General features: G+C 37.0%; 1 protein-coding gene across 2 annotated transcripts; it reads left to right on the forward strand.

Annotated features, from left to right (window-relative positions):
* The first annotated feature begins 482 nt into the window (after positions 1 to 482).
* On the forward strand, positions 483 to 16,137 carry LOC311300025 (uncharacterized protein). 2 transcript variants are annotated; one of them, XM_084424091.1, is made up of 8 exons: positions 483 to 550; positions 11,357 to 11,421; positions 12,371 to 12,650; positions 14,023 to 14,159; positions 14,246 to 14,278; positions 15,131 to 15,410; positions 15,619 to 15,755; positions 15,854 to 16,137. In XM_084424091.1, exons 1-8 carry the CDS (start codon positions 540 to 542, stop codon positions 15,865 to 15,867), a joined length of 957 nt encoding a protein of 318 aa, XP_084280217.1. In that variant the 5' UTR covers positions 483 to 539; the 3' UTR covers positions 15,868 to 16,137. The 2 variants fall into 2 exon arrangements, with proteins under 2 accessions (XP_084280217.1, XP_084280218.1); XM_084424092.1 differs by lacking the exon at positions 483 to 550 and adding an exon at positions 3,726 to 3,785.
* The last annotated feature ends 462 nt before the right edge of the window (positions 16,138 to 16,599 follow it).

The raw sequence follows: 16,599 nt of genomic DNA on the forward strand, positions 1-16,599 counted from the left end.
ATTTAAAATGGAAGAACACATTAATGTGTCATCTAGTACGACATACTGTATAAAAACTTTAAATGTAGAAACAGCCAACTCAAAAATTTAAAGGTTAAAGTGGTTTTGTACAGATTGAAAATGAATTATAGATCTACAGTATTTATGATAATAATAAGTTTCAGATGCAGACTAATAACAAACACATTAATGCATTACATTGAATGTATATGTAGGATATGTTCATGAATTAAAGGGATAGTTTACCCAAAAATGAAAATTAGCCCATGATTTACTCAGCCTCAAGCCATCCTAGGTGTATATGACATTCTTCTTTCAGACGAATATATATATAAAAAAAAAAGTTATTTTAATAGTTATATAAAAAAATATCCTGGCTCTTCCGAGCTTTATAATGGTAGTGAATGGCTATATATTTTTTGAAGTCCATCAAAGTGCATCTATTATATAGATAGCCTATTATATAAAAATGTATTTTGTTTAAAAGCAGATCAATTGCTGAATTGTGAAGGTCTTCTGTGACTGAGGGTGATACATTGATGAAATTCAGGTGAGTTGAATGTTTATGCACTTTCTATAGAGCATGATATAAATTGGAGGTTTTACTAATAAAACTAAACTTTTGTTTGGACAATTCAAGTCAGTGTGTAAAGATATAATATATAGTAGTCTAGAAGCGTCTTGTTGGACTCAGAGCAATACAATAATGACAAAAGAACATTCAACAAGAACCAGTTATATTGACAATTTATCGCTAATTAAGATTTAAAAAAAATTACAAATATGGCTAGAAAATACTGTTTTTTGTCAATTATTCTAAATAGCATTAAATAACACTGAACATTTAATACTTTGCAACACTCTTAAATTGATCTTATGATTGTCTGATTTCCTTACAATACCTCGGTTTCTCAAAATCTAAGGAATCTGAAAGTAGGAAGTTAATTATGTGCAGTTACTCAAGCACAACAACATATCAATACAAATCTAAAAGAAAGAAACATACAGCAAACAGACAGACAGCATTGGTACATTTGTTCAGGGTTTGTGAATGTAAAACGAAGCTAAACAGCAAAATAATGATTAGGGGAGCACACTTGTCTAGTACAATAATGTGGTTTTGTTTCACAGTGTATTTTTATCTTGATTTACCCCGAAAGAATGGAAGTGAAATGTGACAACATGCCCCATAGGTGGGGTTCATTATAACGTGACCATATGACAGATTCAAATGTTATCTGATATAGATATAAGACAAACGCAAATATTTTCTCAATAAAATACAATTATTAACTTTTTCATATAAAATAATGGCATTTTTTAAATAATTAAAAATCAAATATTTTTGGAGTTTGACAACAAACACAGCTATACAGCATAGTTCAAAACAAAATAATTAATCATTTATGAACATTAACTCTCAGTCTTTATTCTCCTTTTTCTCATGGTTTCTCAATAGAATTCATAAAAGTATAGAATAGAATATCATAGTTCTAATAGAGGCTCATTGTCAAGGGCGAAATTGTCAATCACACATTGGGGGGGGGACAGCTGTGTACTTGGTACCTCTAGGGGGGCGGGGGCATGCTCCCCCGGAAGAAAATTTTGTACATTTTAAAGGTAAATTCATTAATCTGGTGCACTTTGAGTCACCCGAATCCACTGTTAAAAATAAATAATCCACCCGCAAACCGCCCGAACCTATGATATTCTCTGATTTAGATATCTGCATCTGATCATCACATTACAATTATTCAAATTCTTAGTGTTAAGCATGATAATATGGTAACATATCACACTGACATGCTGATTTAAAATGAACATTTATTTAAAATAAAAGTTCTTCTTTTGGCAAAATTATATTTCCTTAATAGCCTAAACAGAGGCTTTACTCCCTTCAAACTTAAAATTGTCCATTTTTCATTACATCACTGTTTGAAAACACTCAGAATAGTTTTTTGTACCTTTATAAAGGGCATTTTCCCCCCTAATTTTATTAACTGTATGCTCCATCTTTCATTTCAAATTCTTAAATTTGATAAATATATCCAATTAAAATAATAAGACACTAGGCTGTTACCAATCAAATTAAATAATTAAATTTACATTGAAAAATTATAACTGTATTAAATTAGATTATTTTAAATATTTTTATAACCGCAACAGAACCATCACGGTGGGGAAAGTGTATCTGACCATGTGACTGTCTGTCCGAGTTTTGTCGAGAGCCGGAGGCGGCACGAAATTTGACGGAGGCAGCCGCCTCATAATTCTCTATGCAGGAAAAACTCTGGCAATACCCATAAATGGAAACATAAATTTACAACTGTACTTCGGTTTCTCTGCGAGGACACCGCCGTCACCTGCCATATGAGATTTCACCATGTGAGACGACACCGCCGTCACCTGCTCTGTCAGATTTCGCGCTCCTAACTCTTCTTCTGTTTGGTTTTTCCTAACTCACTGACGGTGCACGAGCTACTAAAGGTATAGGGAAAACATGACATGGATTTCAGGAGAAATAGGTTTTGTTAATGTATAGTGTAAGGCCAGTCGAATGGATTTGGGAAATGGACCGGCCGAGATTTTATATTTTCGGAGCTGGAAAGAAAGACGTATTTGCAATCACATCGATATTGCCCGTATAATCATACAGTATGATCAAATATTGGGGGGGACAAATTGTCCTTCTTTGAATATTGGGGGGGGACGTGTCCCCCTGTCCCCCCATAGAATTACGCCTATGCTCATTGTAATGCAGTGTGACAACATGCCCCGCCTGAGCAACTGGGGTTTAAACATGACGAGTGTTTCTGTGAATGGTGAATGGCTGTATATTTTTTGAAGTCCATTAAAGTGCATCTGTCCATCATAAAAGTGCATCTATCCATGATAAAAGTGCATCTATCCGTCATAAAAGTGCATCTATCCATGATAAAGGTACATCTGTCCATCATAAAAGGGCATCTATTCATCATAAGTGCATCTATCTATCATAAAAGTGCATCTATCCATGATAAAGGTACATCTGTCCATCATAAAAGTGCATCTATCCATGATAAAGGTACATCTGTCCATCATAAAAGGGCATCTATTCATCATAAAAGTGCATCTATCCATGATAAAAGGGCATCTATCCGTCATAAAAGTGCATCTATCCATGATAAAAGTACATCTATCCATGAATAGATGCATATGATTGATCCATTATGGCCTCCTAATCATCCCCATAAACTAATTGGCTTCATTCACTGTCTCCTCTCCACCAGTAAGCTGGTGTGTGTGTGTGTGTGTGTGTGTGTGTTTGTGTGTGTGTGTGTATGTTCTGGTGTCCAGGTGGATGCTGCACATTGCTGGTGGTTGAGGAGATTCCCTCTTCCATATGTGAAGCGCTTTGAGTACCCAGAAAAGGGCAATATAAATGTAACAAATTATTATTATTTCTTATTGTATAGCTTCTGATACCTTTTACTTATACTTTTATAATGGCTATTATTGATCATTAAAACTGACATTTAACAAAGAGAGACAAGATTGTGTTTTATGTGTTAATATTATATTTAGTATGTATTATATTAGAGGCAGAGTGGTCAAGACCGAACTAGTTTGGTATTGAGAAACTGACATTTGAAACATTTCGACACAGTTATGATGTAACGAAGCCTAGATTACTGAGATCACGTGACTTTGGCAGTTTTATAAATGCTCTGAACCACTGATTCGAAACCGAAGATTTGAAGAATCTGAAGAATCAGTGTTTCGAAATCGCTCATCACCAACTACAGGTAACAAAGGTTTTTGACTCCATCGCATGTTTTGATCTGCGCATCTGAGACGTAGACACACACAGACCAGTGAAAAGGGTCTCGTTCTGAAGCAAAAAACCTGAAGAAAGAGCTGGAGTAGCGTTTGAGGCTAGTAGTGATCAGAGCTGGAGTAGCGTTTGAGGCTAGTAGTGATCAGAGCAGGAGTAGCGTTTGAGGCTAGTAGTGATCAGAGCTGGAGTAGCGTTTGAGGCTAGCAGTGATCAGAGCTGGAGTAGCGTTTGAGGCTAGTAGTGATCAGAGCAGGAGTAGCGTTTGAGGCTAGCAGTGATCAGAGCTGGAGTAGCGTTTGAGGCTAGTAGTGATCAGAGCTGGAGTAGCGTTTGAGGCTAGTAGTGATCAGAGCAGGAGTAGCGTTTGAGGCTAGTAGTGATCAGAGCAGGAGTAGCGTTTGAGGCTAGTAGTGATCAGAGCTGGAGTAGCGTTTGAGGCTAGTAGTGATCAGAGCTGGAGTAGCGTTTGAGGCTAGTAGTGATCAGAGCAGGAGTAGCGTTTGAGGCTAGTAGTGATCAGAGCTGGAGTAGCGTTTGAGGCTAGTAGTGATCAGAGCAGGAGTAGCGTTTGAGGCTAGTAGTGATCAGAGCTGGAGTAGCGTTTGAGGCTAGTAGTGATCAGAGCTGGAGTAGCGTTTGAGGCTAGTAGTGATCAGAGCTGGAGTAGCGTTTGAGGCTAGTAGTGATCAGAGCAGGAATGTGACGTAGGAGTCATTTCCATCTTCGTGATTCCCCTTGTGAAAAAAAAAGTGCACTTTAGTGTACTTTTATAAAGTGTACTTATTATACAAATAATATACTTTAAATGTATACACTTAAGTTTGACTTAAATGCAATGTTTTCGGTGCACTGAATGCACATTAAGTATAATTGATTTAAAATATATCACATATTAAGTTGAAATAAAATGCAATAAATGTCATTAAGAGTGATTTTTTGGTACCACTTAAGTGGGACTTTAATACAACTTTATATTTACTTTCATAATTGCTTCTAGTGTCTTTAAAATTGATTTAAAGTGCACTGCTCAATGCACTGACAAGCAATTAATGTGAACTAAAATGTACTTTAATGTCAGTTAACAATACACTTAAGTGTGAATTAAATGTAATGTTTTCACCGCTTAAGTGCATTTTATTTGTATTTAATTTCAAATGTATCACAAATTAAGTTCATATTAAATGCAATTAGTTGAACTTTTGAATGCTTTTTTAAACAACATAAATGGGACTTTACATATTTAATAAGTACTTTCATAATTGCAAAAAGTGTATTTAAAATATAGTTAAAGTGTAGTTTAATGAACTGACAAGCAATTAATGTGAACTAAAATATACTTTAATGTCAGTTAACGATACACTTAAATGTGAATTAAATGTAATGTTTTCGACAAACGTATTGCATATTTACATTTACATTTACATTTAGTCATTTAGCAGACGTTTTTACCCAAAAATTAAGCGAGTCATCATGAAGAGGCAAAAAACAACTACATATTACATGTAATTGATTTCAAATGTATTACAGATTAAGCTCAAATTAAATACAATTAGTTGAAATTAAGAGTGCTTTTTTGGGAACAACTTAAGTGGGACTTTAATACATTTTTATATGAACTTTGAAATACATAAAAGTGTACTTCCAAATATACTGACAAGCAATTAATGTGGACTAAAATATACTTTAATGTAATATACATGTACACTATATAATTAAATACATTTGTAATTTAAAAAATGTAATGTAATAAATGTAATAAAATGTAAAAAATCTTAATAACCTAGTTACAATCAAGTCAAGTCAAGTATATTAGTATAGCGCTTTTCACAATACAGATTGTATCAAAGCAGCTTCACAGTATTAAATTAAAATAATACAACAAGGTTTGTTTCTAGTGGAATCTATTGATTGATAAAATCTAATTAAATATCCCCAAAATATCCCCAACTGAGCAAGCCAAAGGCAACAGTGGCAAGGAACCGAAAAACTCCATCAAGTGACCTAATGGTGTCCTAAAACTCCATCAGGTGACCTAATGGAGAAAAAAAACCTTGGGAGAACCCAGGCTCAGTCGGGGGCCAGTTCTCCTCTGGCGTTTATGAACTAGAGGCCGGATTGTAGTGTCAACACAAATTCAATTTAAAACCCTCTACATTTACTGACAAAATCTTTAAAATAAATACATAAAAACCTTTCTGTTGATGCACAAGAAAAACCAAAGAAACACTATACATAAACAAACAGTTACAACACTTTAAAGGGATAGTTCACTTTAAAATGAAAATTCTGTCATCATACTCACCCTCAAGTTGTTTCAAACATGTATGAATTTATTTCTTCTGCTGAACACAAAAGATGATATTTTGAAGAATGTCAGTAACCAACCAGTTAACTGGTCCCATTGACTTCCATAGTAGGAAAAAAAAAAAGAAAAAAAAAAAATATTATAATAATATAATTATAATAATTATTTAGACATTATTAAAAAGTGCATTTTTTAAAACATGCACTTAAGTGTGTTTAGAAATATTATCATGAAAGTGTACTTTCTTTAAGTTAAGCTTAATTAGATATTATTACAAAGTGCATTTTTAAAAAGTACACTTAAGTGTGTTTAGAAATGTTCAATTCAAGTCAGTGTGTAAAGATATAATAGTAGTCTAGAAGTGTCTTGTTGCACTCAGAGCAATACAATAATGACAAAAGAACATTCAACAAGAACCAGTTATATTAACAATTTATCGCTAATTAAGATTTAAAAAAATTACAAATATGGCTAGAAAATACTGTTTTTTGCTAATTATTCTAAATAGCATTAAATGACACTGAACATTTAATACTTTCCCAACACTCTTATTTCATTTTTTCATTACAATAACTCATCAAAACTAATCTAAATATTCTGTTCAGCTTGTCCACTGATAGGTTTGTTGCTTTATTGACCTGATATGTGTAATATAGTAGCTTATTGCCAAAGCATTTTAATTAGATTTAAATACAGAATAGAATTACACCACAATAGAAAAACAAACAGTTTTTAGAGTCATTACAAGTCATTACAATTAGCCTATTTACAATAAAGAATATGTGAAGTATATAGCAAACAAATATTAGTATGGTGTGTAAGATTGTTGTGATGTCAGTCTGTGTTCCCCTGTCTTTTCATGTTTATTAGTCTCCCCAGGTGTTTCAGATTAGCCACGCCCCCTTGTTATCTTGTTTAGCTTGTTTGGCCTTGTATTTAAGCCCTGTGTTTTAGTCCAGTCTTTGTGAGTTCTTGTGTTGTTTCTGTTGATGTTGGTTGTACTGCTCCTGAGTCCTGTTCCTGGTCTGAGTCTTTGTATTGTGTTCAGTTTATTGAATAAAGTGTGCTGCATGTGGAAAAAAAAAAAAAAAAAAAAAAAAAAAAAAAAAAAGGGCCGCCCGAATGTTCGTCTCCGCCCTGGCTGCCCGAGGGTTCGTCTCCTCCCTGGCCGCCCGAAGGTTCGTCTCCGCCATGGCCACCCAAAGGGTCCTCTCCGCCGTGGCCACCCGAAGGGTCCTCACCGCCATGGCCACCCGAAGGGTCCTCACTGCCCTGGCCGCCCGAGGGGTCGTCTCCGCCCTGGCCGCCCGAGGGGTCGTCTCCGCACTGGCCGCCCGAGGGGTCGTATCCACCGTGGCCGCCCGAATGTTCGTCTCCGCCCTGGCTGCCCGAGGGTTCGTCTCCTCCCTGGCCGCCCGAAGGTTCGTCTCCTCCCTGGCCGCCCGAAGGGTCGTCTCTGCCCTGGTTGCCTGCACAGCCTGCACCTCCATGGCCGTCTGCACAGTCTGCTCCGCCCTGGTCGCCTGCGCAGCCTGCTTTCCCCTGGCCACCAGTCCTCACTCAGTCTCCAGGCCCTCTTCCGTTCCATGGCCCAGGTCCGCCCTCGTTCCATGGCCCAGCTCCGCCCATGTTCCATGGCCCACGTTCCCTGGTCCCGTTCCCTGCGTGGACCTGGCCCTCCATCCCTCCCCCGGGTCCGCCTCCGCTCCACCACCCTCCCGAACTGTTTCCGGTTTTGATGGGCGTCGGGAGCCGCCCATAGAGGGGGGGCTATGTTGTGATGTCAGTCTGTGTTCCCCTGTCTTTTCATGTTTATTAGTCTCCCCAGGTGTTTCAGATTAGCCACGCCCCCTTGTTATCTTGTTTAGCTTGTTTGGCCTTGTATTTAAGCCCTGTGTTTTAGTCCAGTCTTTGTGAGTTCTTGTGTTGTTTCTGTTGATGTTGGTTGTACTGCTCCTGAGTCCTGTTCCTGGTCTGAGTCTTTGTATTGTGTTCAGTTTATTGAATAAAGTGTGCTGCATGTGGATCCTGCTTCCTCCCTGTTTCTACCGCATCGTGACAAAGATATAGCCTATTCGGTAACACTTTAGAATACTGTTTCTTACTTACTGCATAACTAATAAGGTATTATTGAAGAACTAATAGGTAATTCTTCATTAACTACTTCTTCACTACTGTTAACTACTAAGGAAGGTGTGTTAACTAATCAGTATGTAATAGAATTTTATGATTGTGTTAAGTATCAGTTAATCAATAACTAATGAATTCTGTCATACCTCCTCAAGAACTACTATTAATTATCTATAATTAAGGTTCAAGAAAAATATTTAAGAAGTTACTAATGAACAGTCATACAAAACTACATTGAGTTATTCCTTATTTTTACTAATGTTATTAATAGAAGTAGTATTATGAAAATACATTTTTAACAAATACATATAAATGTTAAAGAGGTTTTTGCCTGTGTGGTTTTGTGAGTGTGTTCTGTAACATATGAATACCGGCTATTCATATTTAGCAGCTAGTTTGGCTGCCATGTCATCCTCTCCAAGCAGGGCCAGATTAACAAGACTCAAGGCCCCCTGTAGTTAGGGGAGTTCGGGGTGCATGCTCCCCCGAGAAAATTTGGATTTCTCTGCAATTTAGGACTTTTGAAGGCCAAACAATTATAAGAAATAGCTTTAAAACTTTGTCATTAGATTATTTGTCAATACCTGCTCTCTCCCCATCTTCATATTTCTTATTCTCTCAGTCTTCTTATCCTGGCCTATTTCTTCCCCTCCTAAAGCTGAACTTTGACTGATAGTCTTTTCATTTTCGTCTGTCAGTGACGAAAGTAAATATAGGCTTTGATATTTAAACATGCTGATATTTATACGTTTGAATCATTTTCTTAGACAAGTTAATTTACTCAAGGCTAAAGCTGTAGCCTAAGTCAGTATTGCCATTAGGAATCTTCTGCAAACTTTGGAATTTGAAAACGTCTCTTTTTAAATGTTAAAAGTAATTAAAAAAAATTACAAATTATAGGCTATACGTTTACCGCAGTTGGTGGAATTGGCAGACGTTCCCTTAAGCATCGTGCGCTGTGGAAACGCGTCAAAGCATTCTCAGGTAGGGTAGAGTGGGGGAAAACGCCCCCCTGGGGTAAAACGCCCCCCACCTGTTTTTCTCAAAATAACCACTAAAAGTAGTCAAGATACATTTTTACTGTTGCTATGCACTACGTTGATAACGGGGATATACAAATCTCTACGGAGAAGCTGACACCAGCGACATATTTGAAGAGAAGAGGATTACATGGTAAATGCTATAATTTTCAGATATTAGTAAATAAGTGTTTAAGAGAATATTGTTCTGCAGGATATCGCAGTGATGTATGATAGATGAATAGTGAAGTCTGTAGTTTGAGATCATATATTATTTATAAGGAATATAATTATATTTTAAAAATTAAACATTTTTTTTAAAAACTCATAGCTTGTGGGGTAAAACGCCCCCTACGCTGAGGGGTAAAACGCCCCCCCCTGGGGGCATAGTTTCTCTATCATAATTACTATAATAAAATATTTCTGTCTATCAAATCCTTTGTTTTACACTTAATGCAGTATAACTAGGTGGTAAAATCTAAATATTTGAACAAAACATGAAAAAATTACCTCAAGTGAGCATTAACTAGCTAGCTTGCTAGCAAAGTTAGCTCACTGATGGAAGGTAGTTAAATTTGGCTATTTTGGACATTGCTGAAATAAATATTAATATATATACATGTTGATACATTACTTGCCTTTTACCTTTAGAGATTAAAAACTATTGTCTGTTAATTTTGCTGTTGATCTATGAAGCAAACTGGTTGGTAAGAAAGGGGGCATTTTACCCCACCTTGGGGGGCGTTTTACCCCACCGCTGGGGCAAAACGCCCCCTTTGTACAAAAATATTTTCAGTGAAAATACTAATTAATTATGAAGGCTGAGCAATTTTAATATTTGGTGAATAACTCCTGCCATAGTCACTCAAAACCGGGATGGCAATTCTAGTCACATTTATGTTTTGTTTCACTGTAATGTCACATTTTCCTTGAGGGGGGCGTTTTCCCCCACTCTACCCTATAATTATGCAGCATTAAAGCATGAATGATTTTGAATGAATATTTCATCATGTCGATATACAATGGTCACATAAGGTTAAAACTAACTACCGACCCTATAGAACAAATGTCTGGCTAATATCGAACCTAAAACAAACTTTACGCGCTCAACCAGCGGGAGTGCATTTCACGAATTAGTAATCGCTGGCGTTCAGCGGGGAGGGAGGACAGACTTTGTCTGCGTGAACCCGCGTAGATGCACTTTATGCAGTGAAGACTGTAAAGTGTTTGATAACTTTATTCAATTTCTGTGTATTTCCTATAGACAGTTGGGCACAGCACAGGTCAATATGACATTTATTATTATGGGCTTATGTGAAGATTGTTTTAAGTTCACTTAAATGAAAAGTTGTTATATTTTTTGGAGCCTAATAGATTTTAAAATTGATAGCTTTCAATTATACTGCAAAAAATATTGCATGACCATGCCACGGCGGGCCAGACTAAAAACCCATAGCTTGTATGGCTGATGTTTGGGTTTTGAATTGAACATGTTCACATTGTTATAAACTTAGCCTATCTGTTAGTTTTCTTTTCAAACAACAAAAGTGTCAAGTTGTTACGGCATCCCGTCATCTTTGTCAAGACGCTTTTCTTGATTAAATGCATCATAGATAGCGGTTAAGCAATTTTTGTAATAACATAAAAAGGGCGCTGTTAGTTAAAATCCGAATATTTGCGCGAAGAAGAAAATTACTAGCCTACTGGGCGCTGGCGTGACGTAACTGAAGAGACGAATTAGCATGTTCTTATTAATATTATTAGGATAGAGTTTTAATGCATGAAAAAACAAAAACAAATCACATTTACAATAGGCTAATTATTGAAGAATTGTTTAACATATCAAAAACATTTTTATTTACCTGGATCTGACTGAGCTCTGCCCCTGTCAGGGCCCCTTAGATGTCATGTGCCCCTGGACAAGTGACCAGTTGCCCTAATGGTTAATCCGGCCCTGTCTCCGAGCATATACCATTTTATCATTACAATACCAATATAAATGTTTCTTTGTTTAAATGAGGAGGAGAAATTGAAAATGATTCCTCCATATGCTGATATGAGATGTGTTGTTATGTCTTATATCAGGATGGACATGCGTGTGGTTTTGTTTCTAACACTTTTTACTGGGATGTGCGTCGCTGATTCCACAGGTACGTTTAGAATAATACAAGTAAAAATGCCTGGATTTGAAAATCTGTAATCATTGTGTATCATTACATATTAATCAGATTAATTTATTAAAATGAAAGGCTGAAATATGGTTATTAAAAATCAGTGATTTATTTATTTATTAAGACTCTGTGATATAATTTGTTTTTGTATTTAATAATGTGTGTATAACTGTTAATATTTTATTATCAGGACTGTGTTTCCCGTCACTAATCAGTCCTAACTCGCTGCTTCACTACTGTAGTACGATGCGTCGTTGAAGAAATCAACTAGCTAGTCACGTCTGTTTCCCGAAACCATATTGTCGTAAATTGGTCGTTCAACCACGTTGGTTAAAGATGTCATACAGGTGGTGGAGTAATAACTACTTTTAATGAATCTGTTTGAGATCGAATTAATGCTAGATGTTTTGCTATAAATTACAGACATGGCATCTGAGGACTATCTCTTATTTTTCTCAGTTATTTTGCTTTATTTCCAGATTCAATCATAGACTCGTTCTTACACTAGAGCTCGTTCACACATGCGCACTCTTCAAAAGCGACGCTTTAAAACTCTTGACAAACTAAAAGATGTAAATGACATTTGTATGTTTTTTAAATAAAATATATACTGTAGGTTGTTCTGAATGTCAGCTTGCTTATTTGTCTCAAAAGTAAATAAAAGAAACATTAAAGAAAGGCCGGCTCCAGAAACCGGATGAGCTGTGTGTTATACAGCGATGCTGTTGTTGATGATGTCATTATCTGGGAATATCAGACCTCGGAATGTCACGACTGACCAATCAGATTCAAGTATTCCAGAGAGCCGTGTAATAATCATTTGGATTACATATAGCTTTATTTTGCCCATTATATTGGGATTATAGACTACTTTAGCAAATAAAAGTAAAAAAAGAAAAGCTATTGTTTGTTATTTAATGTTATACAGGGAATCTTGCTATTGGAGCCACAGCTGTCCAGTCTACCACATTCGAGGTAGCAGGAGCTCAAAGGGCTGTCGATGGCAACAGGAATTCAAATTGGGGTGGTGGGTCATGCACTCACACTAATGGGGACAGGAACACCTGGTGGAGAGTTGACTTGGGGAAAGCCTACAAGGTAAACAGGGTTAGCATCACTAATCGTGGAGATTGTTGTCCAGAGAGGATCAATGGAGCTCAGATCCGTATCGGCAACAGCCTGGAAAATAATGGCAACAATAATGAGCTGTAAGTATTGTCTCTCTCTTAATACTTACTCTAATTGTTAGAAAATTACTAAATATGATAACATTACTTTGAATAAATCATTTTAATATAAAAGCTTGCCTTTGACAGAAGTATATTTAATAGGGCTGCACGATTAATCGCAATTTCCATGTAATCGCACTTAAATCGAGTTGGCTTATCACGATTTTAAAAACGGAAAGGCTGTGATTGTTTGTTATGTGCAGCTTGTCAGTGACGTACGGCTCAGTAAATGCTGCTCCATCTGAAAGCACTGTGAGTTTGAGTCTCTTATAACATGCATTTGAAAAAGCAACACGTGTCAAACATCTTTCCAAACATGAGAAGCATTTATGAACCTCTTGTCCAACAACAGACAACATTTAATAACATGCATTTCCTCCAAACTCACTTCATAACGACAGTTGAGCTCCTCCTTCTGTGAGATGATGAGCTTCTTACACAGAATAAGGCAGTCGTGTGTTTATTAGTCATGTTTAATCAATCAAAGCGTTTCAATCTTATGTTTATTCAGCAACAGCGATGATGACCGATAGGGATTTCCTGGAATGATGTGTGTTATCATACTTCTGTGGGGCATATTTGGCGTGTGTGTGTGTGTGAGACGCCCTCTGGTGTTCAGATGGAGTGTGTGTGAGACACCCTCTGGTGTTCAGATGGAGTGTGTGAGACGCCCTCTGGTGTTCAGATGGAGTGTGTAAGACGCCCTCTGGTGTTCAGATGGAGTGTGTGAGACGCCCTCTGGTGTTCAGATGGAGTGTGTAAGACGCCCTCTGGTGTTCAGATGGAGTGTGTGTGAGACACCTCTGATGTTCAGATGGAGTGTGTGAGACGCCCTCTGGTGTTCAGATGGAGTGTGTAAGACGCCCTCTGGTGTTCAGATGGAGTGTGTGTGAGACACCCTCTGGTGTTCAGATGGAGTGTGTGTGAGACGCCCTCTGGTGTTCAGATGGAGTGTGTGTGAGACACCTCTGGTGTTCAGATGGAGTGTGTGTGAGACACCCTCTGGTGTTCAGATGGAGTGTGTGTGAGACGCCCTCTGGTGTTCAGATGGAGTGTGTGTGAGACACCTCTGGTGTTCAGATGGAGTGTGTGTGAGACACCTCTGGTGTTCAGATGGAGTGTGTGAGACGCCCTCTGGTGTTCAGATGGAGTGTGTGTGAGACGCCCTCTGGTGTTCAGAGGGAGTATTTACTACCGATCATTCGCTCCACTGACAAACTGCGCATAAAATAATCACAGCCTTTGCCAAATCGTGTGCGGTTTCAGTGCGATTAATTGTGCAGCCCTAATATTTAATATGCTTCATGCAGTTTTGATAAGCCCCTCTCTATTTCTCTGTGTGTCTTCACAGGGCTGCAACTGTTGTGTCCATCCCAGCTGGACAGACAAAAACATTTGAGTTTAAGGCTATTAATGGCCGATATGTCAACATTTTTATACCGGGGCGCAGTGAATATCTCACTCTGTGTGAAGTCGAGGTGTTTGCAGGTAAGGGACAGAGAGAGAAGACTCTGTGATAGAATTTGTTTATGTTCTTATTAATGTGTGTATAACTGTTTTTATTTTATTAACAGAAAAGTACCCATCAACGTACACTTGTGTTCCAAGTGAGTGTTCTTCATTACTTTGAATGTTGTCAGTAACAAATAATATAATATTATGTTGTTACTTAATATATTCTTACACATAATATTCTTACTGAAAATGTGATAACCAATAAGGGATAATGTGAATCAACACAGTTGTTATTGCAAAGTAAACCCTGAAAGGCTGATCAGGACCCCGTCTTATTAAATTGCTACTAACCACAAATAATTTTTTTTGGACACAAAGTATTTGAAAAAGAGTTGAAATATTATATTAGCTCACTTGTAACAAACGTAAAGCTTCTGTGAAGAAGGAATATCCCTAGCAAGACAAACCTACAAGTTCAATCAAGACAAATATTTAAGGGATAATGTACAGTCATGTACAACAAATTAATAATTACATGAACATATTGATTTGAGATGAAACTGTTTTAAATTCTTGGCCGTTTATAATCTTAGAATCCATTATGGTGTACAAAAACAATCATTCAGGCAATAAGATGAACACTACAGTACTCTTAATACTATTATACTTCAATACAATCTTAATATTTGAACACAACCAATAACTATAACAGAGACTCAACTGGCACCAGTTGTGTTTGTATGAAACGAGAGAGAGCGGGTCCACAGTGTGATGCGGCTCCAGAAACCCGGATGAGCTGTGTGTTATCCAGCGTTACTGTTGATGACGGTCATTATCTGGAGATATCTGTCACGAGTGACCAATCAGATTCAAGTATTCCAGAGAGCCGTGTAATAATCATTTGGATTAAATATTTTAGAATTATTTTGCCCATTATATTGGGATTATAAGCACATTAAAGTGAAAACAAGAAAAGCTATTGTTTATTATTTTATGTTATACAGGGAATCTTGCTCTTGGAGCCAAAGCTGTCCAGTCTTCCACATACGATCAAGAAGAAGCTCAAAGGGCTGTCGATGGCAACAGGAATTCAATTCTGAGTGGTGGGTCATGCACTCACACTAATGCGGACAGAGACCCCTGGTGGAGAGTTGACTTGATGGAAGCCTACGAGGTAACCAGGGTTAGCATCACTAATCGTGGAGATTGTTGTCCAGAGAGGATAAATGGAGCTCAGATCCGTATCGGCAACAGCCTGGAAAATAATGGCAACAATAATGAGCTGTAAGTATTGTCTCTCTCCTAATACTTACACAAGTGCATTTCGTTGCCTTGTACCTGTACTTGTGTAATGACAATAAAGTTGAATCTAATCTAATCTAATCTAAAAGTGGTTGAAAAACGAGTAAATAAGATAACATTACTTCGAATAAATCCTTTTAATTTGACAGAAGTACATTTAATATTTATCGGTTACTCTGTGTCTTCACAGGGTTGCAACTGTTGAGTCCATCCCAGCTGGAGTCACAAAAACATTTGAGTTTAAGCCTATTAATGGCCGATATGTCAAAATTTATATACCTGGGCGCAATGAATATCTCACTCTGTGTGAGGTTGAGGTGTTTGCAGGTGAGCAATAAAAGGAGAGAGAGATGGTGTGTAGACATTTGTACTATTTACACTATGTGTATGTTGCCTTAATAATGGTTTTCTGATTTCATTGCCAGATAAAGTGGAATGAGAGGATGTTACGCCACAGTCCACTGATCCTACAAGCAAATACCAAACTACTGTTTTCTAAGCAATACTAATATTGCACTTTTTTCATTGTTTTCATTTTACCTGTATACACATTTTATCCTTAAGATAAATGATAAGTCTCAGTGCACATTCAGTAAAGGTTTGAAATGGTTTTTAAAATGCACCTGATTCTTAACCCCAGTTTGGTCCAGGGGGTTACGCATCTTTCCTTATCTTTCTGCTTTCTACATCAATAAATTACTACAGCATTGCATGTTGTATTGTATGTTTCTGGGTCAAAAAAAAAAAAAAAGAGGCTTATTTGTATATTTACAATGAGTAGGAGGTATAGTGTTGCATAGCTACCCATCTAGTGTTGAGGAGCTGGTGACAAAGTAAAGAATTACATTTTACAAAAAAGAGAAAGAAAAAGAAAACCATGGAGAGAACGAAGATTTCCAACCTTCTGTCCCAGAATCAACAACACAACCACCAAATCAACCAATATTATCTTTTCATTTTCTGTTATAAAGAGAGAAAAAAGGCATAACATCAACAATAACAAGCCAGAAATATTAATATGAAAAAGAATAATAATGAAAATAGGGGCAATAGCTTCAGGGGAGAGCCTGGCCAAAATAACAAACAAAACAAAAAACTAACTACCCCAGAAATCTCTCTAAATTACCTGGAGAAAAGATAATCCAGAATAATAATTTACATAACTCTTCCC

This window comes from Rutilus rutilus (genome assembly GCF_951802725.1).
Source record: "Rutilus rutilus genome assembly, chromosome: 11".
NCBI classification, from domain to species: domain Eukaryota; kingdom Metazoa; phylum Chordata; class Actinopteri; order Cypriniformes; family Leuciscidae; genus Rutilus; species Rutilus rutilus.

What these genes read in the sequence shown, in the direction of transcription:
- LOC311300025 (XM_084424091.1), top strand. An exon ending in GTGCGTCGCTGATTCCACAG is followed by an intron (nt 11,422 to 12,370) that starts GTACGTTTAGAA and finishes AATGTTATACAG; the next exon opens with GGAATCTTGCTATTGGAGCC. An exon ending in TGAAGTCGAGGTGTTTGCAG is followed by an intron (nt 14,160 to 14,245) that starts GTAAGGGACAGA and finishes TTTTATTAACAG; the next exon opens with AAAAGTACCCATCAACGTAC.